Source organism: Mycotypha africana, assembly GCF_025528875.1.
Source record: "Mycotypha africana strain NRRL 2978 chromosome Unknown BDF20scaffold_2, whole genome shotgun sequence".
Classification (NCBI taxonomy): Eukaryota; Fungi; Mucoromycota; class Mucoromycetes; order Mucorales; family Mycotyphaceae; genus Mycotypha; species Mycotypha africana.
In genome coordinates this window covers 759,789-782,570 of record NW_026515726.1, presented here as the reverse complement: position 1 = coordinate 782,570, position 22,782 = coordinate 759,789, and the positions used below count along the sequence as shown (strand labels likewise).

At 38.5% G+C, this 22,782-nt stretch overlaps 13 protein-coding genes across 13 annotated transcripts; 6 read left to right on the top strand and 7 right to left on the bottom strand.

Annotated features, from left to right (window-relative positions):
• Nucleotides 1-40: 40 nt before the first annotated feature.
• On the top strand, nucleotides 41-1,183 carry BDF20DRAFT_272490 (Spc19-domain-containing protein). The gene is made up of 3 exons (XM_053075049.1): nucleotides 41-438; nucleotides 545-973; nucleotides 1,052-1,183. Exons 1-3 carry the CDS (start codon nucleotides 157-159, stop codon nucleotides 1,082-1,084), a joined length of 744 nt encoding a protein of 247 aa, XP_052938894.1. The 5' UTR covers nucleotides 41-156; the 3' UTR covers nucleotides 1,085-1,183.
• Nucleotides 1,184-1,979, top strand: BDF20DRAFT_272532 (uncharacterized protein). Its single transcript, XM_053075050.1, has 2 exons — nucleotides 1,184-1,629; nucleotides 1,713-1,979. The coding sequence occupies exons 1-2, from the start codon at nucleotides 1,282-1,284 to the stop codon at nucleotides 1,821-1,823; spliced, it is 459 nt and encodes a 152-aa protein (XP_052938893.1). The 5' UTR covers nucleotides 1,184-1,281; the 3' UTR covers nucleotides 1,824-1,979.
• On the bottom strand, nucleotides 1,808-2,925 carry BDF20DRAFT_850732 (uncharacterized protein). Its single transcript, XM_053079976.1, has one exon. It carries the CDS (start codon nucleotides 2,791-2,793, stop codon nucleotides 1,846-1,848), a length of 948 nt encoding a protein of 315 aa, XP_052938892.1. The 5' UTR covers nucleotides 2,794-2,925; the 3' UTR covers nucleotides 1,808-1,845.
• Nucleotides 2,926-3,149: 224 nt separating this feature from the next.
• Nucleotides 3,150-4,143, bottom strand: BDF20DRAFT_272407 (uncharacterized protein). The gene is made up of 2 exons (XM_053075048.1): nucleotides 3,281-4,143; nucleotides 3,150-3,202 (listed from the first exon to the last, which is right to left on the bottom strand). Exon 1 carries the CDS (start codon nucleotides 4,093-4,095, stop codon nucleotides 3,289-3,291), a length of 807 nt encoding a protein of 268 aa, XP_052938891.1. The 5' UTR covers nucleotides 4,096-4,143; the 3' UTR covers nucleotides 3,150-3,202; nucleotides 3,281-3,288.
• A 414-nt stretch (nucleotides 4,144-4,557) lies between these two features.
• On the bottom strand, nucleotides 4,558-7,177 carry BDF20DRAFT_904596 (beta-lactamase-like protein; the record flags this gene model as incomplete). Its single annotated transcript, XM_053083052.1, has 6 exons — nucleotides 4,558-4,596; nucleotides 4,626-4,745; nucleotides 4,836-5,018; nucleotides 5,099-6,494; nucleotides 6,560-6,952; nucleotides 7,029-7,177. The coding sequence occupies 6 exons, from the start codon at nucleotides 7,175-7,177 to the stop codon at nucleotides 4,558-4,560; spliced, it is 2,280 nt and encodes a 759-aa protein (XP_052938890.1).
• A 137-nt stretch (nucleotides 7,178-7,314) lies between these two features.
• Nucleotides 7,315-7,945, top strand: BDF20DRAFT_850728 (uncharacterized protein). The gene has a single exon (XM_053079975.1). It carries the CDS (start codon nucleotides 7,431-7,433, stop codon nucleotides 7,695-7,697), a length of 267 nt encoding a protein of 88 aa, XP_052938889.1. The 5' UTR covers nucleotides 7,315-7,430; the 3' UTR covers nucleotides 7,698-7,945.
• A 74-nt stretch (nucleotides 7,946-8,019) lies between these two features.
• Nucleotides 8,020-8,629, top strand: BDF20DRAFT_813531 (uncharacterized protein; the record flags this gene model as incomplete). Its single annotated transcript, XM_053076886.1, has 3 exons — nucleotides 8,020-8,258; nucleotides 8,437-8,481; nucleotides 8,560-8,629. 3 exons carry the CDS (start codon nucleotides 8,020-8,022, stop codon nucleotides 8,627-8,629), a joined length of 354 nt encoding a protein of 117 aa, XP_052938888.1.
• Nucleotides 8,630-9,324: 695 nt separating this feature from the next.
• BDF20DRAFT_813595 (uncharacterized protein) lies at nucleotides 9,325-10,467 on the bottom strand (the record flags this gene model as incomplete). The annotated part of the gene is made up of 2 exons (XM_053076894.1): nucleotides 9,325-10,225; nucleotides 10,292-10,467. The coding sequence occupies 2 exons, from the start codon at nucleotides 10,465-10,467 to the stop codon at nucleotides 9,325-9,327; spliced, it is 1,077 nt and encodes a 358-aa protein (XP_052938887.1).
• An 884-nt stretch (nucleotides 10,468-11,351) lies between these two features.
• On the top strand, nucleotides 11,352-12,304 carry BDF20DRAFT_832447 (SURF4 family-domain-containing protein; the record flags this gene model as incomplete). Its single annotated transcript, XM_053078543.1, has 2 exons — nucleotides 11,352-11,705; nucleotides 11,822-12,304. The coding sequence occupies 2 exons, from the start codon at nucleotides 11,352-11,354 to the stop codon at nucleotides 12,302-12,304; spliced, it is 837 nt and encodes a 278-aa protein (XP_052938886.1).
• A 254-nt stretch (nucleotides 12,305-12,558) lies between these two features.
• Nucleotides 12,559-15,244, bottom strand: BDF20DRAFT_813359 (calcium-activated chloride channel-domain-containing protein; the record flags this gene model as incomplete). The annotated part of the gene is made up of 5 exons (XM_053076869.1): nucleotides 12,559-13,497; nucleotides 13,558-13,731; nucleotides 13,803-14,318; nucleotides 14,407-14,632; nucleotides 14,811-15,244. The coding sequence occupies 5 exons, from the start codon at nucleotides 15,242-15,244 to the stop codon at nucleotides 12,559-12,561; spliced, it is 2,289 nt and encodes a 762-aa protein (XP_052938885.1).
• Nucleotides 15,245-15,506: 262 nt separating this feature from the next.
• On the bottom strand, nucleotides 15,507-16,986 carry BDF20DRAFT_850689 (uncharacterized protein). The gene is made up of 2 exons (XM_053079974.1): nucleotides 16,050-16,986; nucleotides 15,507-15,938 (listed from the first exon to the last, which is right to left on the bottom strand). The coding sequence occupies exons 1-2, from the start codon at nucleotides 16,609-16,611 to the stop codon at nucleotides 15,802-15,804; spliced, it is 699 nt and encodes a 232-aa protein (XP_052938884.1). The 5' UTR covers nucleotides 16,612-16,986; the 3' UTR covers nucleotides 15,507-15,801.
• A 46-nt stretch (nucleotides 16,987-17,032) lies between these two features.
• Nucleotides 17,033-19,556, top strand: BDF20DRAFT_813318 (uncharacterized protein; the record flags this gene model as incomplete). The annotated part of the gene is made up of 6 exons (XM_053076866.1): nucleotides 17,033-17,179; nucleotides 17,249-17,298; nucleotides 17,364-17,763; nucleotides 18,379-18,764; nucleotides 19,077-19,245; nucleotides 19,320-19,556. The coding sequence occupies 6 exons, from the start codon at nucleotides 17,033-17,035 to the stop codon at nucleotides 19,554-19,556; spliced, it is 1,389 nt and encodes a 462-aa protein (XP_052938883.1).
• Nucleotides 19,557-19,798: 242 nt separating this feature from the next.
• Nucleotides 19,799-22,456, bottom strand: BDF20DRAFT_814272 (uncharacterized protein; the record flags this gene model as incomplete). Its single annotated transcript, XM_053076956.1, has 6 exons — nucleotides 19,799-20,113; nucleotides 20,207-20,248; nucleotides 20,309-20,643; nucleotides 21,193-21,431; nucleotides 21,498-21,606; nucleotides 21,655-22,456. 6 exons carry the CDS (start codon nucleotides 22,454-22,456, stop codon nucleotides 19,799-19,801), a joined length of 1,842 nt encoding a protein of 613 aa, XP_052938882.1.
• Between the last annotated feature and the right edge of the window lie 326 nt (nucleotides 22,457-22,782).

Sequence of the window (22,782 nt, the reverse complement as noted above, 5' to 3'; positions counted from 1 at the left end):
TAATTTCTTGGAAGATGTGAACCTTTAATAAAAGGCAACCTAGCTGCTTGCTTCTACATAAAAGTTGTTTCAGTAACGTTCAAGTAACAGCTTTGCGTTGAAATTAATTTTGTGTAAAGAAAACACGCAAAACGTGCAGTGTCTATTTTTTATTGCATGAATGGTATCACTCAAAAATGTAGCCGATTTTTTTTTCTCTTAAAATCAGAATTTTATTTCTGTTTCTACAAACTTAATAGATCAGTTTTTTTAGTTCAGTACCTTCCAGATTGCTGTATTCACATGGATGGCAATAATAAAGGACAGCGTTCAAATACAATAATCAGTGCTAAGAGACCAGCTGGTTCTGAACAGCCAAAAGTTGGGTTCACTCACCCTTTGACTTCCACAGTAGATCTGGAAGGTTGTGTCGATCATTTGACCAATTGTAATCGAACAGTAAAGTGATGCTTCACTCTCCAATGGTGTTATTCACTCTTGGCTAACAAATAATGAATGCTCCCTAATATTGTTCCACTCTTTAAATTCATTTCAAAATAAGTAGCTCAAGTCATCTGTTGAATCTCTTCGGTCAGTTACAGAAGAGTTTACTCGACAAGCGAAATTCATGAATGTCGACCGATCCTACGAATTAGTAACGGAAAATGATATCAAAACGGCACAGAGGGAGGTTGTAAGAGATATCGGTCCTGAGATAGAAGGATTATTGCAAGAAGTCGATGTTTTACTCCATAACTTATCAGTGCAAGAACAAGAAATTAAAAGAAAAGTTGAAGATCAGCAGAGACTTTTGAAGTTATATAAACAAGGGAACCATGTCCTAAACCAAGCGGGAGCAGCAGAACAATCAGCAGCCTCACGGCAGCAGCAAGACATAACGGCAGTAGCGGAAGCAAGATTAACAAAAATAAATCAGAAACTAAAAGACCTTCAAGGCACGTACAGGACGGAAGAGCGACGATATAACGAACAGGTAAAAAGCATATGGTCCGTGATGTGATGAAGTAAACTGACAGGGACAATCTTAAGAAAACGATTTTAAAAAAATTAGTTGAAGAGAATCATCAATTGGAGACAGAATTAGAGCAGAGGAGTCTCAATAAAGAAAAGAACGTAAAACAGAAAAAGAAAGAATTAGAAGAGAAGTTGGAGAAGCTGGATAAAGAGATAGCACAAAAAGAAGCATTGATTCTAAAAAAGCAAGCCGAAAAGAAAAGACAGAAGGAAGAACTAAATAAAAATAAGGATGATAAGAACGAGCAAGCACTCGAATTGGTGAAGATGAAGTGTCTAGCAGAATATAGTCAGCAATTGGAGATAATCAATGAGGCAATAAGCAAGCTGAAGAAGGGGAAAGGGAAAGCATATCCTGAGAGTGCACTGAAAAATCTCAAAAATGTATTAGAAAATCTCTTACAAGTTTCACAAAGTACAGATCCATCGTCGTCTATAGTGGACAAAACCGTAGACAGTCCCAAGCGACGTAATCCCGATGGTTGTGTCAAACAATTGGAATCGTTATTCAAGGTCATGATTTCGTCCTTTGGCCTTTGCAGAACGATGAATAGAGTTGTAGAGCTTTTACTAAACGACGAGCACAACAAGATACCCGTTAGAGATCTCCTCAAAGTAAGTATATCGTTTCAATTCTCTGTTTGTATGAAGCATGCATATACTGAAATGCACGTGTTATTTTATTGACATATCTTTAGGAGTTCCCTACAAAGAAAATAAACAAACATCATCTAAACATAGCCTTACAAATATTATTGACAGCAAATATTATTGAAGCAGATGATACAAGCATTACTCTTAAACAGTAAAAAAAAAATCAATAAATAGTAATCATTGTTCATTGTGATCGTCGTCATCTTCTTCTTCTTCTTCAAGTTCGTAAGCTGCTATTTCTTGTAATTGCTCCAATACATTCGGATGTGATTGTAATATATTGTATATTTTCTTTTCCCATTCATGGTCTGGTAACTCTTCAGGATCGGTATGAAATAGTAAATCTATAAACAATTTGTATGTAGCGGTACCATCGTTCTGTAATGCTTCTCGGCAGTTGATGAAAAATTGCGGGTATGATCTTTCTGAAATTTTCTTTGTTAATTCTGATAGATAGCGCAAACGCACTAAAGGTACGTTTAAGAACTCTTTGCCCATCATATTGTCCTGTAGCTTTGATTCATCGCCGATATAACCCACGAGCATTTTAAAATGGCTTAGATAATGAGGAGGTCCATTGCTTAATGCTTTGGAAATACGTGTCATCCATTCCATGTCAGATAAAATGTTTCTATCGCAGTAGAGCGTGTTCTCAAAGCGTGGCCAAGTACAACTACTAGAACCATTGTTATTGTTAGAGTGAAGTTCTTGGTGAAGTTGTTCAAAAAATGAGGCATTGTGCTGAACAAGCTGTCGCATTTCTGCAGGTCGGTCAATCAGAGCGACCAACATATCGTCAGGAACTTCTTGAGCTTGAATGGTATTACCGCCACCATTATCATTGTTACCATCGCTCATCGGAGGGGTCAGTGGTGATAAAAGTAGGCTTTCAAAATCTTGCTGTAGACGAGAAACATCTTCTAGAGAGGAATTGAATGTTGTTGTTGTCGATTCAGCATTGGCAGTAGGCCCTGTATTAAGGTCAATAGTTTGGAGCTTGCGCATCTGCTGTGGGAGGGAGGTACTCTGACTCAATGACTGAGAAGGTGAGATTTCCATAGAATTACTACTGGCGGCTTCAGCAGAAACAATGTTTGGGTAGAATAAGCAAGCGGCTGTATCCATGCTTTCATTCGTTCTTTTTTATATAAACTAAAGTCTAGCAATAGCTTAGTCAACTACTTTTTCTAGTTGAAAATAATGCTTTTAAGAAGGACGGTGATAAATTATGATAAATTTCACTTTGAGAAAGAAAAGTTCAAAAAGGAAGAGGAGAAATTTAAAATTCATCACTTTTCCGTTTTATCTCATGATAATTTGTTCTTGCGTGGGTGCAATACATACTACTTAGTGTGCATACAACTGCACACCTATTTCTCATCAACCCCATCGTGATTACTATATATGGGAAAGGATAGGAACCTTCTGTTCTTGCATAAACGTTTTTCAGAGTCAGGTCCTACAGAAAGTGCAAAAATGACCTCATAATGGTGCTATTCTAAAGCATTGAAAGATACGAGAAGGGCACGGGGTTCTAATAATTTTTTCAAGTTATCATTGCGTTTGATTACATAATGAATAATTAGTTCAGAAGATCTTTCTTTCAGCCTACTTTTATTATTACAGCTTTGTCTCTTCTGTTGCTGTCACTTGACGATACCCTAGACAATAATATCTAACAAAACTCAATGATATTTGAAGGATAACAAAGAATCCGCCCACAGTTATGAACACCATGAATAAAATTCCATAAATTTTAGCAGCGTTAATTCCCAGATCTCCACAAATTCCGTCGCAATATTGTTTGACTTCGACCGTGCATAAATTATGGCTATCAATTGAGGAGGATACCAGTTCAATAGTATTATTGTTACTGATTGGAGGGGGCGGTAGTGTTGTAGTTGAGGGAGGGTAGTAAAAGGGTAAATGTTTATAGCAACCTTCAATACATGGTGCAGTAGGACAATGATCAAAATCGTTGGCTTTTGCAATATGATAGCGTGATTGAAATTCGAAGATGAGAGAGAGTAGAATAAGTACAATACCGGTGATAAGGGATATATAGGAGACGATGCTGCATGGACATAATCTGTTGTTTTGTTTGCTGAACTCACTATCAACATCTTCATCATTGTAAAGATATTTTTCGCTTATGAATGGTTCATGTTGGTTAAGGAGTTGACTGGGCCGTTTAAAATACTGAAGATATGGATTGTTCATTTTACTATTCTTATTATCGTTAAAAGCTTTTTCATCACAGTATTCAAGTATACGCGCGTCGTAATATGTATGTTTTGGAGTTAAAGGCCGTTTAAAGCTGTCAAAGCGAGGTGGAGGAAGCCGTAAATCATTACCGTCAGCGCTATCATTGTCTGATAATATTATTTTAGAATATGTATTGTTGTTGCTCATATAATCTGATGGCATTGAAGTGTTTAGTTGAACGCAAAAGGCTTAAATAACTAAAAAGGCGAAAAGAGCGAAAAAAAGCGTTAAGGTAATTCAATAACGGAATAATTATCGTGGATCAGACATTACATTAGTCAAATACTAATCATATCATTTAATTAGATCAATATTATCTTTAATGTTTCTGGGTTTATAAACTAAAGCAATACATGTAACGAAGATTTGAAAAAAAAAAGAAAAGAAGACTCATGAAGTATCTACAAAATGGCATGTTGGGAATATAATAAAGAACGTATTTTGTAATAATCAAATGATAAAGAGCCTTCAACTAGTAGTTGGCCTGTGCCCGTCTATTGTGATATTAAGGAATAACAAAATCAGTTAGATATCCGTTATGAGTCAACGTTTATCCTTTTTTCCAGCCTTTCGCTTACCTTTCGAACTGCGACTTGATTATTGCAGACCAAGACGCCTTCACCTTTAAATTCGGCTTGAATCCCTTCGGCTTGTAGTATTCTCCTGAATTCTGATAGCTTCACGTCACCTACAAAAACAGAAGGCTCGTATTTGTTTGGTATATCACTTGTAGCCACATCTAAAGAGGGTGTAGTAGAATCATCGGGGAAATGGATTCTACCGACAACGCGCGCCAACTCATAATCATCCAGCTAAACACGTAATTTAGATATTTTCGTTAGAGAGGACTCTCTTTGTATGTCATTTTAACGTAAATCAAATAGTAATCATGGGGTCTTTACCTTTGAGAATTTCAACGAACTGACCATACTATCTGTAAGTTTCACTCTGTAAATGTTGGTAGCTGCCGACACATTCAATACCTCACTCACGGAAGGAGTAAATATTTCTTTTGTAAACTGGCTAAGACTTTGACATGCAGTTGCCAACTCTTCTGTTGAAGATTGCGAACCATGAACAATAATCTACCATAGAAAAAAAAAGGGGGGGAAAAAGTATTAATTTCACTATTTAATGATATACTTCTCTCACATTGAGTACTAACCAATTTTCTAGGTGCAATTTGAGGTAAAATGGTCTTCATAGATCGACCATCAGAGAGCCCTTCAAGATCCACATATCTTATCAAACATTGAATTTTCACTGTCTCCTGATTAGTGATATACTTTGTAGGTATTTGACCTCTTCCCTGCAGCATAGGCTCATCAATCTCCATTCTTGCAACCCCAAATTCATTATCATCATCCTTTCCAAAGTTAGCTCCCCCCTCGCCTCTTCTTTTTCGTCTGGCAGATTCTTCCAACTGATCTTGCTCTATTCGATCATAGTCTGATGCTTTCATATAGTGTTCTACCTGAATCGCTTCACCATAATCGTCTATTCGTTTCTTTCTTTCCAAATAAGGGAACATACGATAACTTTGCGCTTGTTTGAAAAAACCGCCGGATTTTCCAGCGTCTCTGACATAAAGATCAAACTGCTTTGTCAATAAAACATCCTCGACCAACGGATTATTCTCATAGTCGCCGTCGTCAATATCAGAGGAATCTGATTCGTCTTCCTCCATAAGAGCTTTGCTTCGTGCCAAAAGCGAGGCCTGAGCAGCATCGCGTTCAGCTTTAGCTTTTTGTGCTGCTTCATATTTTTGTAATTCAGCGCCTTCCAACGGCACGCGTTTATAAATAGTCAAATCTAAAGTTTCTTCAAATCGAATGGCTGGTTTAATAGGTAGTTTTTTGGTTTTTGTTGTGGTAACAGTTTTTGCAGGAGAGTCTATTTCCATTGGGTGGTTTAACAGAAGATCACTTTTCTCATTCCACTCCCTGAACAGTTTACGTGCTAATGCATTTGGAGTGGATCGATCAGTTAGGATCAATGTATTATGCTCGTTATATTCGGATGATGGTTGTTGCGTATCTGTTGGCAAAGTCATCCATCGGATAAATAAGTCTCTTGCAAATCCTGTTTCTAAACTACAGTTGCTCGCTATAACTACTTTCGGGCCAGGATACTGTTCCAAGTCCTCCAATTTGTGACACAATCTCAAATATTTGAATTCGTATGGGTTTTCTCGGGTTTGAGAGAACTTTTTCGTCATGTCATCACCCATCCATTCCAGCATAACTTTGGCGAAATGAGCTGTGTGATAACTAGTATTAGATAACATAATAAGTGGGTAATTGGTAAGATGCTGATTCTGGGTCCAATGCTGATCCAGTAGGTAAGAGACTTCTAAAACACGTGCAGAAGAATCGGTAGGTATCAAGACGGATCCACCGTCTTTGAGAGAATTCATCATTGTATCAAACATGGCGGTATATCTATCTTTGCGCGCTGGATTGACTACCTTCGCGTTATATGAGTCTGTAATGAGTAGAGAGGGTCGAACAAGTGAATCTAATACCACGCCTCCTGAATGTAACACTGTTCCATCGAGATGACTATACACGTTATATAAATAAGTAAAAACGAAATCATCCAGATTGATACTGCTTGTAAAACCTACTATTCTTTTCTATGATTGAAATCTACTGCATATACAATCTCTTCAGTATCTTGTTTGATCTTCCAAATAGTACCACCGATTGTATGGGCTGCTGCATAGGCTGTAATGGTAATACCCTGACATTTGCCTGTCAATGCAAACGGTTGGGAATATCTCAGTGGTGTAATTTTCTCGAACGCATTATCCACATCTTCTAGAGAAAAGGTCGAGAATTCTACTTCATTTGTCTTCGATTGATACATGTCGTACATACATACTTTTCCCATATTTGCTACAGGAATGGTGGAGTAGACAGGACAAGTCATGCCTAGGTGGCTTCGAGCATATGGATAAGCTCCCAAATGAATCAAATCAGAGTGTGACAATAGCACTACGTCGATATGCTTGGCGACTCTAACAAGAGAGAATCGTCGATGTTTTCAATTAGGTTAACAGCCTAGGTCGGCTTGAAAGAATTCTACGCATTTACCTCTTCAAATTAACCAAATCTTCCTCCTCAAACGAATCAGACCAACCACAATCCAATAAAATCTTGACTTCATCGATTTCTAGTAGGTAACATAAAGGATCCTCATTTTTCGCACCTGACAAGGGTGTAAACTTAATGTAACTTGTCATTTAGACAGTAACCAATATAACTTAAGCTGTAAAAGTGAGGTGAATAAACTGATGAGCCTGATTAAGTGACGAGCTGGAGAAACAGGAAAATCAAAAAACAGCGAAAAGGTTCCTGCCTGCCTTTTATGTAGAATTTTTTTCTTTTTTCTTTACACTCTGTCAATTTGACAGACATACAAAAACCCAGCGCTATGCACTATTGAGTTTTCTCTTTTTCATAGCGTCTTTTTTTCGCATTGTTTAACATAAGCTGATGACGACAACAGAGAACTCAAAAATACCTATCGAGGAGGAAGAAGAAGAGGATCCTTACAACGCCAGGATTGAGAAAACCGGCTGTTATCAAGAAAATGAGGATTTACAAATTTGCTTTTACGACACTAAAGATTGGCGACAATGCAAAAAGGAGATGGAGGCATTTCGAGCATGCTTTATAAAGAACAAAAATAATGCAGGAAGTAAAGAACTTATCGAGTCTGCCAAGCATATACATCCCGTCTACGAAGAAGACAACGCATGAGAAATTGTTCACGGTATACTGGATGAATGGCTGGGCCTCTTATAATTTCCAATCATCCTTATTACGTAAGCACAAGTTCGTATTAGCATTTGTGGTTTATCGAGCTTTTTGCATAAACTGAAAATAAAAAATAGTAAGAAAACCCTGTAAATATAAAAGTCACGATTGAAGGTATGGCTTCTCTGTAGGGCATTGTCAAGTGTTTTTTGCGTTGGAAATAGTCAATCTCCGATGCTGTCAAAAATGGAGTAAATCGAATTTAATGTTCAATGTGCGTTTATCTTTTACATTAAATAAGACCTTTATTTTTTTCGTTACGGAAATGACACTAAATCAGCCGATAGACAGATATACGTTAAGTTTAGAACAGAAGAGCCCACAAACACCATCACTTGAGCGACCTTTTCGAATAAGAAAATCACTCAGGGAATTGATGCATAAACCAAAACACTATATACGCAACAGTTTAAGAAATGCATCAGTGAAACTACCACCATTACCTGCTCATGACCCTCATGAGGAGGAATTTGCCTACGATGTGCTATATGAATGTGAAAGAGGGTAAAAAGCCTTCATATTTGAATAAGCGAAAGAAAGGGTATGCCAGATTCCCATTAACGCTTCCATTAATGCAGCTCTTTAGCAGTGGGATATAGCTCGAAAACGTAAGCTTACTGAATACAGCGATACAACTCATTTAAGAAAAATTCAATATTTTGACATACATTGTACCACGTAGATTATTACAATTTGATCCTAATCCATGGTGTGATGCAAATATGAGGTATATTACAGGATATTGTTTGTATTTGGCCTGCATAAATTCATTAATCCATCAGCACTGCTGTTTTACCATTAATAGCTTTACACCCATGGACATTAAAAACTATCAATTGCCAGATCCAACATGGGAGTGGGTAGAGTGCCATTAGAAGCAAACGCAAGAAAAAAAGTGTTATTGTTCACCTGTGTTGTATTTCATAGGTCAGTAAAGACTGGATGATAGATATGACAGAAGATGTTGATGAAGCAGGGTGGCAATATGCACTTAAATTTCATGGCGCAGATTGGCATGGTAACTACAAGCACTTTCGTTCTTTTGTAAGGAGAAGAAAATGGATTCGATTAAGGCGAAGAAAATTGAGTAGTAGAAGATCTTCTGCTAGTGACGGCACAAGTAAAAACAACTCAACCGCTAAGGAGTACATCCTTGTAGATGTCATGGACAACATACTGAATTCTTCAGCTGAAGAGCTGGCCAGTCGTACTTCTTCCTCTATATCAGCTTCAAGAATAACATCATGGGATGCACATACTGTAGAGGAGATAATGGAAAGGCTAAAACGATGTCGACTGGATAGAGAAAAACTGGACACTTTGGAGCAGATTATACAGTCGCTGGCAACAATGGAAGTAGTAGATGACTTCATCAGCAAGCTGGGTTCTTACTTAGAACTACTAGACTACGATGAGTCAAAGGTTAAATTACTCTCAATTTTATGGAAGAAGAAGTATAATACAAGACAACCTAATCCAACTCAATTGACGGAAACTGAAAGGAACATTTTGCAAAAGTACCTAAGATTTTATTCAGATATACGAGCAGTAGCCGTAACCCAATAGTGGCCTATACATCGTCATCGTCATCCACATCATCAATAATTATATCATTTCCATCCATTTCTCCATCTACGTAGTAGTATTCGTCATCTTCAACGCCATCATCTTCGCCGGTATTATATTCGACACTTACAATACCGTTATATATCACATATGCCAAGAAAAATGTTATACCACCAGCAATAGACCAAATACGTTTACGTTCGAATTCAATTTGTGATTTACTCTTTTCCGGTTTTTTATCCGTATTTCCTGTACCCATGTAAGAGACAACATCCTCTTTAACTTGACTGAAGAACCCTCTGGGGTTATTTTTAAGTGTACTCCATAAAGAAGGTATATTTTCCTCGATTTCGTCATCTGCACTGGTCATAGCAGAAGTTTTGTTTTGGGCCTCTTTTTCCGTCATTTCCTCTCCAAATAAATCTCTTTTGATACAATTACAATACTCCACCAAAGTTGGGTATTCATGCGTTAGAATGTGCTGCAATCGTTTATGTTGCAGATTAGGATATAAATGTAGAGAGAGATATCCAAATATTATACAATCGAGAGTTGTTATTTTATCATCGTACATCATGTATTTCTTTCCATCTAACAAGGTGGCCAAAGTGTTGTAGGTCTCTCGTGCTCGACGGTACATGGAATGCCAGCCAGATTGAAGCAATTCTTTCATCTCTTCTTTTTCGTTCTGTGGTAAACCTGTATCATCATTTGTGATTTCTACATTATATTTAGCAAGCCGAGCTTTGGCATTATTTTTAAGTTGAATGGGAATATAATAGCACGAAGGAAAAGATAAAAGTTTGGCGTATGTGGGCCGAATATGCTTGATAAAATTGGTCTTATCGGCATACCAAGTGTAGAGCATGCAATCATAAAGATTCTCCTGCACTAAGGTGGAATACCTAATAGACGATAATTATTGTAAGTTCCTAACCCAAACTAGTAGATAAGTGCTGCTATTTTCGTACGCTAAGTAGTCTGCCTTTTGTTCTTCACTTAAAGCTTCGTTTCCATCCTTTCCTTTTTTCTCAAAGTGGTTCAAGATTCTGTCTACACCTGCCACCCATACGGAGCCATCCTTTAATAAGGGAAGCTCACCTAACCATGTGTGTATATCGTGTATGATTAAAATAAACAAAAACATTGGTTATTAATTGTGATATGAATTGTTAGAAAGCATAAGCAGTTTCCTCTGTACCTGTGGGGCTCATTTGTGGATCGTTGCATTTGACAAGCATATATTCTTGCTCAATCAACCGTAAGTAACTTTCAATGACTACACATTTAGGATCAATAGATATGCAATCTAAAGCCGGCCCCCAAACGTACAACTTTACAGAGTTTTTGAATTCTGACATGATCAATACTTTTGCAGAGTATAGTTATGTTTGAAGAGACATCAATGTTCAGCTGCAATTATAATTCACCCCCGTGCATTGAAGCTGACATTGGTTGTGGTAGCAGCAGCAGATGAATTTAAATCCAGCTTCATGTTTGTCGCAGATCAAAGGAACAGTAACCTACCTATTCATCTTCCGGCTATGAACAATAGCGCAATCCAATTTATCAAACGAAACATATAACCTAATTATGAGTTTCATAAGACTTTTATTACACCTAGTAGTCTGTCTATTTATCCTTTACGACTGCATATTGGGATTGATTACATGCTGCGATTTCTTTTAGGTTGCTATAAGTGATAATACCATTACAATTTCAGGTTGAATAAGTATATAGTATAGGTAGCGTTATAAAGGCGACTATACGCGGAGAACTGACTAAGCATAATAGTCACTACAATGTAGCAGTGAAATCACAAAATATTTAATTTAAGGGGTTTGCTTAATGAATAACACACACAATAAAGATCAGCGTTTGTGTATTTGATACTCTGCTCTAAACCCCTGAATGCATAACTGATAAAGATTTCAATTTTATAGATGCTCATCTAATTGCTTTTCTTCTTTCTTTCTGTTTCGCAATTTTACATCTGAATACATAATTGCTTTCTAGGGTACCGAAGAAATAATGAGTTTTGAAGAAACAGTGAAGACAGCTAGCGCCCGTATTGAGAATGCACTTGATTCACTTGGCCAACCCATCAAACCCTATCTTCCTGCTCTGAGCCGCTTTCTGGTTGTGGCAACATTTTACGAGGATGCTCTACGCATTATTGTTCAATGGTCTGATCAAACTCGCTATCTCGAGGCAGGCCGAGGATTTCCAAAGGGTCTATCTCATATTTTCTTGCTCTCAAATATAATCGCTATGCTGGTCTTTTCATCAACCTTAATAGCGAAACGTCATGTCAGTATATCTGTCTATGCATTAGCAGGTGTAATTGTATCTCAAGCCATCGGTTATGGACTAGTGTTTGATATGGTAAGGAAAGCTGTTTGGAAAAGAGAGGAAGTGGAAGAAGTAGAAAGTAAAAAGACCGAGTCTTTGCTTTTTCTACCAGAGCAATGATATTGACTAAACCCTACTTGTATTTATAGGCTCTTTGTTTACGGAACTTTTCTATATTGGGCGGTCTTTTACTTTGCCTGTCTGAAGACCTCTTGCGTACCAAAAAATCCAAAAATAGTCTCTTTGCGTCTCTTCCAACATTGTCTGAAACTGAACGCCATCAATATCTTCAGCTAGCCGGCCGTATTTTGCTTATCTTTTTGTTTTTAGGGTTCATTTTACAAGGTACTTGGACTTTTCTTCGTGTTGTGGTCTCATTGATGGCTTTGGCGGCTTGCATTATGGTAGCCGTAGGATTCAGAGCAAAATGGTCAGCTTCTCTATTGGTTACCTTCCTGAGTGTCATGAATGTTGTGGTCAATAATTGGTGGACGGTTCAGCAATCAGCTTACAGTCGTGATGTAGTCAAGTATAACTTTTTTCAGTGTCTGAGCATCGTAGGTGGACTCTTGATGATGATCTCTATCGGCCCAGGATATATTAGTTATGACGAAAAGAAAAAGGAATTTTAATTTTGAAGAAATATGTATACTGGTAATATATATGTATGTGATACTGCGCGTTAAACAACCATTCTAATGAAGGACGACCATTGAACAAAGCTCAACAAAATAAAAAGGTCCAAAGAGCAATAATATTTACTGTTAAAAATGAAACAATATAGAATGGTGATTGAAATTTAATTCTGATGACATGATTTAAAAAAAGAAAAGAAAAAGTTATACATCTAGATTGAATGATCTGTAATCATCCTATTGGGACTAATTTATTGGGTCTTGAATGCTTTTTGAACCAATTGAATGGCCTCATCAATCTGACTATTGCGATCCAAACGATTGTTCCAAACCTTCATGCTGATTTTATCAGAGATATCGTTCGCATCATCTTGGTTTTCAATACTACGCTTCAAAAATTTGTTGTGGTCACCGACCATACGTTCCAAGAAAGTCTTCTTTACCTCAAACTCTTCCTTACGTACAGCGTTATCAGCCCAACTGGGAAGGAATTTCATGATGTAACGAACAAGCGATCTCAAAGCGAGATATAAGTGTTCAGAAAATAAAATGGCAACCAAAGTGTAGACGAGGGTATGAGGAGAATGAATGTTAGTTGAAGGATGGAAGAGATAAGCGTAGGAGCCCATGGTGATAGAAGACAACCAAATCAAAGATTTCATGTTGCCCTTCCAAGGACCGATGGAATCACCACGGTGAGGCAAGGGACGACGGGTATAATAACAAAGCTTAGTAGCGTCACCACGAATTTCGATCCAGTTATTGATCAAAGAGAATAGAGCAGTCAAAGGGAAGACAGAAGAGAACATAGAAACATAACCAAATTGGATGACTATTTCAACGTATTCCAAGAAAATGTCATAATCTTTCAAGGCAACTTCCTGCTTGACACGTTCTATGAATTCATGCTCTTCGTCATCCTTTTCGGTAACGCCCAACTTTTCATCGAAAGACTTACGACGAGTGATCTTGTCGGTAACATTCTTAGCTTTGCCTGTGGCCTTTGCCAAAATCCAAGGGACGACCATTTCAGTAACAAAATTGACAACTTGCGCAGTGGCAACGAGATAGATCAATTGAGTTCTTAAACGTGTAAAGTCAATGGTGTTATGATCATGCTTGATATTCCAAGCTGTGAGATAAGGGGTGACCTTGGCGCCAAAAGGTATATAGATCCAACCTGTAATGAACTATAATGGGTGTTATCCAACAAAATACATGATTGCGCAGGAATTAAATTGGGAACTTACCAGAGCGAGATAAGCAGCTAAGAAGTTAGCAACAAAGACCTTTTGAGTGTAACTGTGTTCCCAAGAACGATGGGTCTTGTGCATTTCAAAATCGCATAGAACCTTCACCAATTTGGCATATAGCTTGGTAACAATAGGGATGATAAGAGAGAAACCGATCAAAGGAGTGAAACCCTAAGAGAAAATTTGTTATGATTTAGTCATGACTTCCCATGCGGTAGTATAGCTGCTTTCTTGAACTTTACCAAAATTTGCTTCATAGGTCCATTATAGTACTCCTTTATGAAGAGTTGGAAGCAGACAACAGCGGCGGTCAAACCAGTCAAAAAAAGGGCACCAAAGAAAACGACAGGAAGAGAAGACAAGCGTCTTAGCACCAGTTTCCAACCAGGAACGTAAGGAACTTCTTCGCCCGTAACATCATCCTTAACTAACTTTTCACCAACGAAATCAATTCTACGCTTTTCGTGCTTAGAGACGTTACGGACGCCCCACCTGATAGCATATTCGTTTTCCTTTCTGTCCCATAGTTCATAAAAGGCAACAGACCATAGCAACATGAATACAGAGAACCAAATGGAAACACCCTTTCTCTGAATCAAAAAGGATACAATACCGACAATGGCAGGGATAGTCAAGCACCAAGTATAGGTTTGAACAAAAGCAAAGTAATAAGCAACTCTTTCACCAAAATGGTCGCGAATTGTAGTTAAATCGTTATCATCAAGTACCCACTTCTTAGGTAAATAATCTAACCATTTCTATCAAATGCATTGTATTAAACCGTCAATCAACCAAATTTTCTTTCGAACTAAACTGTGGACTAGCAGCATTCTTTTTCTTTTATACCTTGTTGAATTTTTCATCATGTAAAGGAATGATGGCCTCAACATACTTCTCTGTTTCAATGGATATTCCTGCTCCGCTCTCAGATTGGGGTTCAGTCATTAATTCGTAAACCAAGCGCAAACGTTCGGCATCTGTTAAATTCTCAAAGTCGGTGTCAATTTTGTGTGTATTCTGAGAGCCATCGGTGAGCTCATCAAAGCGGACGCCAAACAAGAAATCGTGAATTCTATTAATATTATTTGTGTAAAAATGTACTGTGTCAGTCCATGATTCGGGCTCTGCGTTGTTTTGGGGATTGTCTTTTTCTTTTTTCAATCCTACTAATCTCTTTTTGGTAACAAACTGAAAAAAAAAAAAGAAAATAGGACACACAGGTGACCCAAAATTATCTGACTATTTTTTACCTTTCACGCCTGTATTCTTGCTTTAAAGTACTGAGAGGACTTCCGACCATAATCAAAAATGTACCATCAGTTTCCCCTGGGCGAACTTGGAAACGCAAGCTCACCTTAGCTAAACGAGTAGTAAGACTCTTGAGGCTTTCAGTAACATCAGCCTCTAATTCAGCCTTGTTTGTAATTTTTTTATCACCCTTAGGAATCTTTGTTGGGTAAGTGAATACTATCACGTAGTCGACGCCAGCGTTATCATGGGCCTTGTCAGTTGCAGAGCGAGCGGCTTGTTCGACCTCAGATTTGCTGCTAGTAGGCTTAGCGTCGTTATTAGAACGCTCCAAATTGCTACTAGTAAGAGTAGGGGCAGGTTCAGAGAAATCACCACCAGAAGCAGGCTCAGCTGAAGGCGGTGCATTGGAAATAGGAGTAGGATTGTTGGTCATAGTAGGTGCAGCATTATTATCGGCTGTGTGAGGGAAAAGATGAGAATGAGAGAACTCGTCTATTTTGCCAGAGATTGGCTCTTGTCTCTTCTCTTCTTCCATTTTGCTTTATTGTTCAAGACGACTAAGATTATAGAAAAAAGAAAAAAGAAGAAAAGGAAAAGTATACGAGAAGATATATTAAAGACAACTTGGTTTTACATTTGGAGCATGAATTATCGGCTTTTGAGACATTGCCCAAAAATTAAATCAAGTACTAAAAAAGCATCGTTTTTTTTTTATTTCTGCCCCGTTACGTGTTTTGTCTGTATTCAATTTTTATGATGTTATATAAAATAATGTCTCTTTTTGCGTCCCTTACGAAATGTGTGTAATGTTAAATTAGCTCACCACTCGGTAAGTTTGGTAATAATTTAAGGTTTCTCTATTTCCTGATATAGACAGAAGGCTGTATAATGTATCATCAACGCGTATACATACTATACACTCTTTCATGAATCATCATACAGTATTTGTGGGTATCTTCATTTTCATATCCACCCAAGAGTATAGATCGCTTACTTTACGAAGCGCTTTGCGTAAGCGGGCGCATCGCCGGATGCAAAACGATATAAGTCAGATAAACCACCGGTCACCAAACCAACCACAGCACCAAACATGATCGAATATTTCGTAGAAGCTCTTGTTAATTTAGCTAATAAAAACAAATATTTGTTATTAAGCCACACACACAAATGCAAACTTCGAGAATATGATTGATTGATCGTCGCTTGTATTGTTTCTCATTTGAATATTTATAACTTACTTAAAGCGGAGAAAACTGTTCCCGTTGTGACACCCGCCACTACAGAATTCACCATGTCAGCCTCCCCTCCTCTTGCATAATCTAAGGCAGCCTCTATTGATCCATACATCAAGCATAAGCCACCTGTTTTCAATGCAAATTTGCTACCACGTTTCACACCACCCAACATCATCTTATAATTCTTGGTTTTATGGTAGAAGTACCACCCTTCAACGGTGGTAGGAAGTCTGTGAGCATTTTCTGCCAAGTATTGTAAACCTGTTTGTTTCGCTCCCAAGAAACAACCAATACCAAAGCCCCAAAAGGCCCCCACAGAAGTTATGAGTGAAAGACGTGTTTTTGTCGGTAGGCCGGCTCGAACAGGAGTGTATGTATCAAGCATTTGTTTTGAAGGTATAAAAGATACAGCTGAATTCGTTCTTGACAAGGTCTGATCATCGGCAGATGTGTTCTCTTGAACAGATCGCTCTGCCGTTGTTGTACCTGTTGACGTCAGATCAGAAGCACCAAAGTTGACTTTGGGAGTAGGTGGTTCTGATACTGTACTTGTAGTTGTACTCATGTCACTTTGTAAGTTCTCTTCTAACTTTCGAGTAACTTGTCAAGAACGAATAAAAGATTCCTGAAGTGTTGATAACATGGGCCTGTCTCAAAAAGGAAAGCGGGGAAATTTCATAATCAGCAAAAAGGGCATTTTTTCAAAGTGTATGACTAGCAGCCGGACGCTATGATTAGCAATGCTCGGAAATGAAGTAGCTCATAAAGCTCCTTACGGCTTCGTTGCCATAGTAAAATCGCTCAAGTCTTTGCCATTTCTAAACCGGTTCTAAATCTGCAAATTCTCGCTTCATCGAAGTTCCTAGGATTTTATTGGCTTACAGCTACAGTCAAAACAAAAAGAAAGTTAAAGACGTGTTATTTTTTTTTTATTTTATTTACATTTTTTCTTTCTTCCATTGCTTACAATTAAAAAAAGTATAATTATGGCTACAGCAGAATGGACAGTTTTAGAGAAGCTACTACTTTCTCAAGCAGTTTACAAATATGGTGAAGACAACTGGTTCCAAATCGCTCGCAATTTGAAGCACCATGCACTTTTAGATCGTCCTTCCGACTATTTTAATCAAAAGGTAGTGAACTATGAATAGCATTAATATGATGCATTTTAATCAACTCGTCCTTTTCACTCTGTTAAGTAGAATTGTTCCCTTCAGTACTATCTTATGGTTGAAGATCTGACGAAAGAAAAGTAAACCAAGTTTTACACCAACATTGTCTTTAATGAAAAGCTAAGCTTTTAAAATTTACTTTTAGACGGAACGCATTAAATCAAGACATGCCTGTAGTCGTACAGATAGCTAGGCAGCTTTATACGACTAGGCTTGAAGAATTAAAGAAAGCTATCCATGATGATGAGGAAAAGTTTCTGATACTTGTAAATGAAATAGATGAAATACGAGCAGGCAAATGGGACCAGAGATTATTAGACCAGTATCGTCAACAACAGCATACAATGACCCCTAATGGTAGCTTATCGAATAAATTACCAGAAAGTGAAGCAACTACTTCGACAGAAATAAACGCAGAGAAAGTAAAGGAAATGAAGGAAGCAGAAACACCATCGGCGGCAGAAATCACAGCTGCAACAGCAGTAAGCCCATCAGTAACAAGGGCAAACGAGCAGAACGTGGCTGATGAAAATACAACAGAAGACGTAATTATGGCTGAAACAAATGAAAAATCTGATGCAGGTCATGTCACATCGGAAGAAACACCTGTAATCACAACTACGCCTCAAGTGATTGCCGAGCCTCTCATCGATGAAATAAATAGTGTACAGTCTTCACAGCAAGCAGCGCTTCCTACTGCAACTGAGACTATAAAAGAGACTGGACAGGACGTTGTTAAGGACAAAGATACAGCTGAAGGAGACGTGGAGAATGCAAATAGTGAAGCAAAGGTTGCACTTGAAGAAGATATAATACCAATTAGCGCATCAACAGCAACCAATGCAGCAGAGAATTTACCACCAGAACCAAAGATGGTAGCTTCAAGTACAACAGCAACAGCAAAAAGTGATGCATCTCCAAAAACAGAAGATGACGATGCTACAAATCCTACAGCAGTTGCTCCTGACACTGCTCCTCAAACGATATCAGCGAAAGCAGATGGCATTGATGTAAAGGAGTCAACTGAACAATCAACAGTACCATCGACGGAACGTGATATTCTTTTCAAAAAACAGAACTCGAATGAAGCAGAGGAGAGTATCATTTCTAGCTCAACGAGCAATAACCAAGATGAAACCAATGATATAGTTGACGTAAAGGAAGCAGAATTACCCGTTACCTCAACAACAGCGGAGAAAGTTGATAAAAGAGGCACAATAGCAGATGGACAGCAATTTCAGACAGATACATCAGCAAAAGAATCAAAACAGGAACAAAATAAAGCAGAAACGGCAATGACGGCTCCAATGGAGCAAGATCAGCTTCAAACACAAAGCGCCAATACTAGTGAGCATCTATCTGCGGGAGTAACGGAATGGTCCGATTCCGGAAGAGTTCTTAAGAGACAAGCTGATGATCACAGTATGGTTGTTGAGCCCGAATCGAAGAGATTGAAAAGAGATAGCATGAGCATCTCTATACCCATAGAAGGTGCTTCTTCGTTACCCGAGCAGCAGCATCAGCAATATTATACACCACCCTCTTTGTCAGAGGAAGATGTATCAAAAAAGCAAAAGCAAGATACACCATTGAATGATGTGGATACATCAGAGTTAGATTATTCTGCGAACCCTGCAAATCAACTTGAGACACCCATCAACTTTACAATCACCGGGGAAAGCACGGAAAGCGCTGCTGCGACTGAAAGCAATGCTCCCACACCTGCAACGAACATTTCTACCAACACACATAGTGCTGCTGCTACCCCAACTGCTAGTGCAGCTACTACTCCTCATACTACAACTACTACCCCAACAGCAGACCGTAAGTCGAAAGGCAATCTGAAGGATGACCCAAGGCATAAATCATGGCAAAAAAATATCAATCTGTTATGGAGGGAGATTGCTAATCACAAAAATGGGGCCATGTTTATGAACCCTATCAAAGAGAGTATCGCACCGAGATACTATGAAATTGTGAAAAGGCCTATGGAGTTGAAGACCATCAAGAATAGGATTCGAGATGGAGTAAGGTTTATAGCTTTTCCTTTATCGGATAAAAATTCTTTTGGTGACTTAAACAGATCCCTTTCTTTATATAGTCTATTAGCACTACTACCGAATTTGAAAGAGATGTAGTACTAATGTTGAATAACTCACTCATGTACAATAAGGAAGGCACTGAAGTATACTTGTTAGCAAGAGAAATGTTAGATGACGCTCTAGAACAAATCAGAGTATTCAAAACAGCAGATACAGAAAGCTCAGCAAGTTCTCATACGAGAGCTGCTGCAATGGCAGCTAAAGCAGACAGAAGGAAGAGCACAATACCAGAATAGGCTAATATACTGTGGTTCACCCATGGAATAACGACAATCCTTTACCGAAGTGCCTTTTTCGGAAAAAAAAACATGTAGAGCAATTCAAGATCAATATCTTCATTTGTATGCTGGCTTATTTTCCAGGATATATGTATTTTCATTAATTTGATACTATGGAGATGTGTAAATATAATGTCGCGGGTGGGTATAAACTTCCTTTTAACGTTTTGTTACCGTAGGAGATAAACGTAACCATTTTTTTAAATATGTCTTCTACCTCTTCTTTGTGTTTCGTATAAATTTTGCTTTTCATGGCGTGCTTGGCGTGATTTTTCAAATTCACCATTCATCATAGTACTGGAATCTAACTCGTCTTCATCTAATGTCTCCAAAGTATAACCTTGCCACTCATGTTCTTGCACTTTTAGTGCGCTTTCCCTTTGCCAGTCTGCTTCCATTTTGGTAGCATGATAACCTTTCCATTCTTCTGACGTTTCTGACTGCGAAGAGGCCCGTCGGGGACTGTCTGTGCTACTATTAGGCCCAGGATAACCCTTCCATACTTCATCTTCATCCTCTTCATCATCAATATTTTTGTTCGCTTCATTATCGGTATCAATCTGAGCAGTTTCATTATTATCTAATTCTTTTTCTTTTGGCTGTTCTACTGTCTCATTAGATGGTATAGGATACCCTCCCCATCTTTCAGACTCTGTCTCAACAGCTGTCTCTATTTCGACAGCCGCAGAGGCTTTGTCTGCAATAAATACTTCCTCTCCTTCTTCTTGCGTTGGATATCCTAGCCATATCTCCTCACTTGTTTCCGTTGATATTGTTGAAATTGTTGTGGTTGACTTGTGTTGATGAGGAATAAACTCCGGCGCAGTAGGAGAAAGGCTTGATTTAGGCTTACTAACGGTGGTTGATGGATGTGAAAGAATTGATTCCGAAGTAGGTTGTGATTCTTTTTGTAGTTGCTCAGAATCTTTATGTCCTGCCTCTTGTTCTTCCTTTTTCAAATCATCTTTGGGTACCATTTCCTTCAGTTCAACTTCTTTGAGATCAGTATCTTCGGTAAGGTCATCTTTGCCCATAGACGCAGAATCTGCCTTTGTTTCCTTTTTTTCATTCCCAGTATCCATTTCTGAGTCACCCTCGCCATTATATGAATCTTGCTGTTGTATGTTTTCATTGTTGTTAATTACTAAGGCGATTGTAGTATAATCCTCTTTATTCGTGGCTTCTTTAGCTTTATCTGGTGTTGATAACATTAACCCCGCAGGTTTCGAGTAGTTCAAATTGTGTCCATTTGGTCTGTCATCAAAATCATCGCTATCGTCGTTACTGCTATTGTCTAGGTTTGTCCCAGTGCAAGTAATTGTTCTTTTGATTGGTTTGAGTTCTTGCTCGCAAAATTCTGGCAGTTCCTGGTCCCGATCTTTGGTTGTCATATTCGGCTTTCTCTTCACTTCTCGTGATTTTTGATCTTGAAGCTGATCCTCTTCTTCTGTTTGTTCGCTCTGACCATTTGACACTGCAACAGGAGCAGTTTCAACATGTATGCTAGAGAGACTTGCTCTAGCCGCTGCTGTTGTTAGTATTGTGCTATTCCTGCTAAAATCAAAAGTTGCCGTAGCCGCGTCATCATTATAACTGCAAGATGAAGGTGCAGGGGACAACGGACGTTCTCCCAACCTCAAAGGCTCTACTTCAGTGCTTTCATTAATCAATTGCTCTTTTGTCAAGTAGACTCGAGAAACCAGCCAGTGATGAATTAACTGTTTACCAGGTGCCAAAGAATGTAGATTGGAAGTAGTTAGAATGGCAGCTCTAAGCCCTTCAATATGGATGGTCTTTGCACCGACTGCTGTTGGTGACAATGAGTTTCGCTTACTATTACTCTTCTTTTTTTTTTCGAGCATGCTCAAAAGCGTATCTGTGGATGCATCCCCCTCCAACTTCAAAATTTCCTCAAGTGAGAGGTTACTACTACAAGAATTATGCTGGCTTAATTCAAGGATAGACACTTCCATATCAAGTTTATGAGCACCTGGTGCTGATAAAACAACTGTATTATTGCTAAAATGACCAGAGGAGCCATTGTGATGAGAGACACCCAAAAGGGATGAAAGAAACCGATCTTCGCTTTGGACATTGTCTCCTGCTTTGTATGAATTGACAATGGACTTAATCTTTGACAAATGAGGTTCGAACCAAGGAACAGCTATCATTATTGCCGTTGTCCCATTGTATGCCTGTTCTTGTTGCTGTTGTTGCGATTGCAGACTTTGTTGCTTCAACTGCTGTTCTAATAGTTTGGTCCTCAGAGTTCGGTAGTAGGCCTGATAATTGTTCTCCGATGATATTATAGACACTAAATCACGAAACATATCCTTTGTGCGTGAGCTAGTATGTTCCCATATTGACAATTGCTTTTTGTTATCATTGTTGCCACCCGTTGTATTGTGAAATAATCGACGCACTTCGGGGAAAGTGAGGGCTTTCATGATGGCAGCAAAACCAGAAAAATCATAATATGCATGTAACAGCAAGTAAGCCACACGTATCAAATGGGTAAGTAGATTTTCCTTATTAAGGTGTTGCGGATTGACAACAGGAGGTATAACGGCTGCTGCTGTGGTGCTTGTGGTCGCCGAAGGATTAAACGTATTAACGAGATGAATCCAGTAAATAATTTGATGAGCGAAACTGTGGCTCAAATAATGCTGGAAGTCCAACAAGTGTTTCAGTTTGGTCGCCTCTAGCATAGAAGTAGGCGTTGCTGATGTAGCAATAGATAATAAAGAATGCTTGCCGACACTCACTTCGTTATACAGTTGACTGTCAACGATGGCAATTTGCTTCGCTAACTCGTCAGGATTCCAGTAGAGAGCCGTCGCTGCTTCCACTGACTGCATCTTCCGGGTCAATGATTTCAGCCGGTGAGATTCAACCTTGGTGGTTTCCAACAAGTTTCGTAAAATACTAACAGGGATGGGCGGTAAAGCATCGTTATGATGAGTTCGCTTTTTCGCTTCGGTAAGTTTGTCGGTAGCTGACTTGAGAGCATTGGAGCAAAGTATATATGATTGAGTAATGGGTGAAAGAGGCACTACAGGTAAATTGCCAGCAATATTGCTGTTATTACTGCCATTTTCGTTACTGTTGTTTATACTGCTCGTATTTTTTGCCTTCTTGTGTGTTGTTGCTGTTATTATTGTCATTGGTGAGAGTTTTATCAGGA

Bases quoted from the DNA above. Each gene is read 5' to 3' on its own strand.
- BDF20DRAFT_272407 (XM_053075048.1), bottom strand. From the start codon at position 4,095: ATGCCATCAGATTATATGAGCAACAACAATACATATTCTAAAATAATA.
- BDF20DRAFT_850732 (XM_053079976.1), bottom strand. From the start codon at position 2,793: ATGGATACAGCCGCTTGCTTATTCTACCCAAACATTGTTTCTGCTGAA.
- BDF20DRAFT_272490 (XM_053075049.1), top strand. From the start codon at position 157: ATGAATGGTATCACTCAAAAATGTAGCCGATTTTTTTTTCTCTTAAAA. The intron at 439-544 runs GTAAAGTGATGC...CAAAATAAGTAG, and splicing joins TGACCAATTGTAATCGAACA to CTCAAGTCATCTGTTGAATC. The intron at 974-1,051 runs GTAAAAAGCATA...TAAAAAAATTAG, and splicing joins AGCGACGATATAACGAACAG to TTGAAGAGAATCATCAATTG.
- BDF20DRAFT_850689 (XM_053079974.1), bottom strand. From the start codon at position 16,611: ATGAGTACAACTACAAGTACAGTATCAGAACCACCTACTCCCAAAGTC. The intron at 15,939-16,049 runs GTAAGTTATAAA...TGTTTTTATTAG, and splicing joins AACAGTTTTCTCCGCTTTAA to CTAAATTAACAAGAGCTTCT.
- BDF20DRAFT_272532 (XM_053075050.1), top strand. From the start codon at position 1,282: ATGAAGTGTCTAGCAGAATATAGTCAGCAATTGGAGATAATCAATGAG. The intron at 1,630-1,712 runs GTAAGTATATCG...ACATATCTTTAG, and splicing joins CCGTTAGAGATCTCCTCAAA to GAGTTCCCTACAAAGAAAAT.
- BDF20DRAFT_850728 (XM_053079975.1), top strand. From the start codon at position 7,431: ATGACGACAACAGAGAACTCAAAAATACCTATCGAGGAGGAAGAAGAA.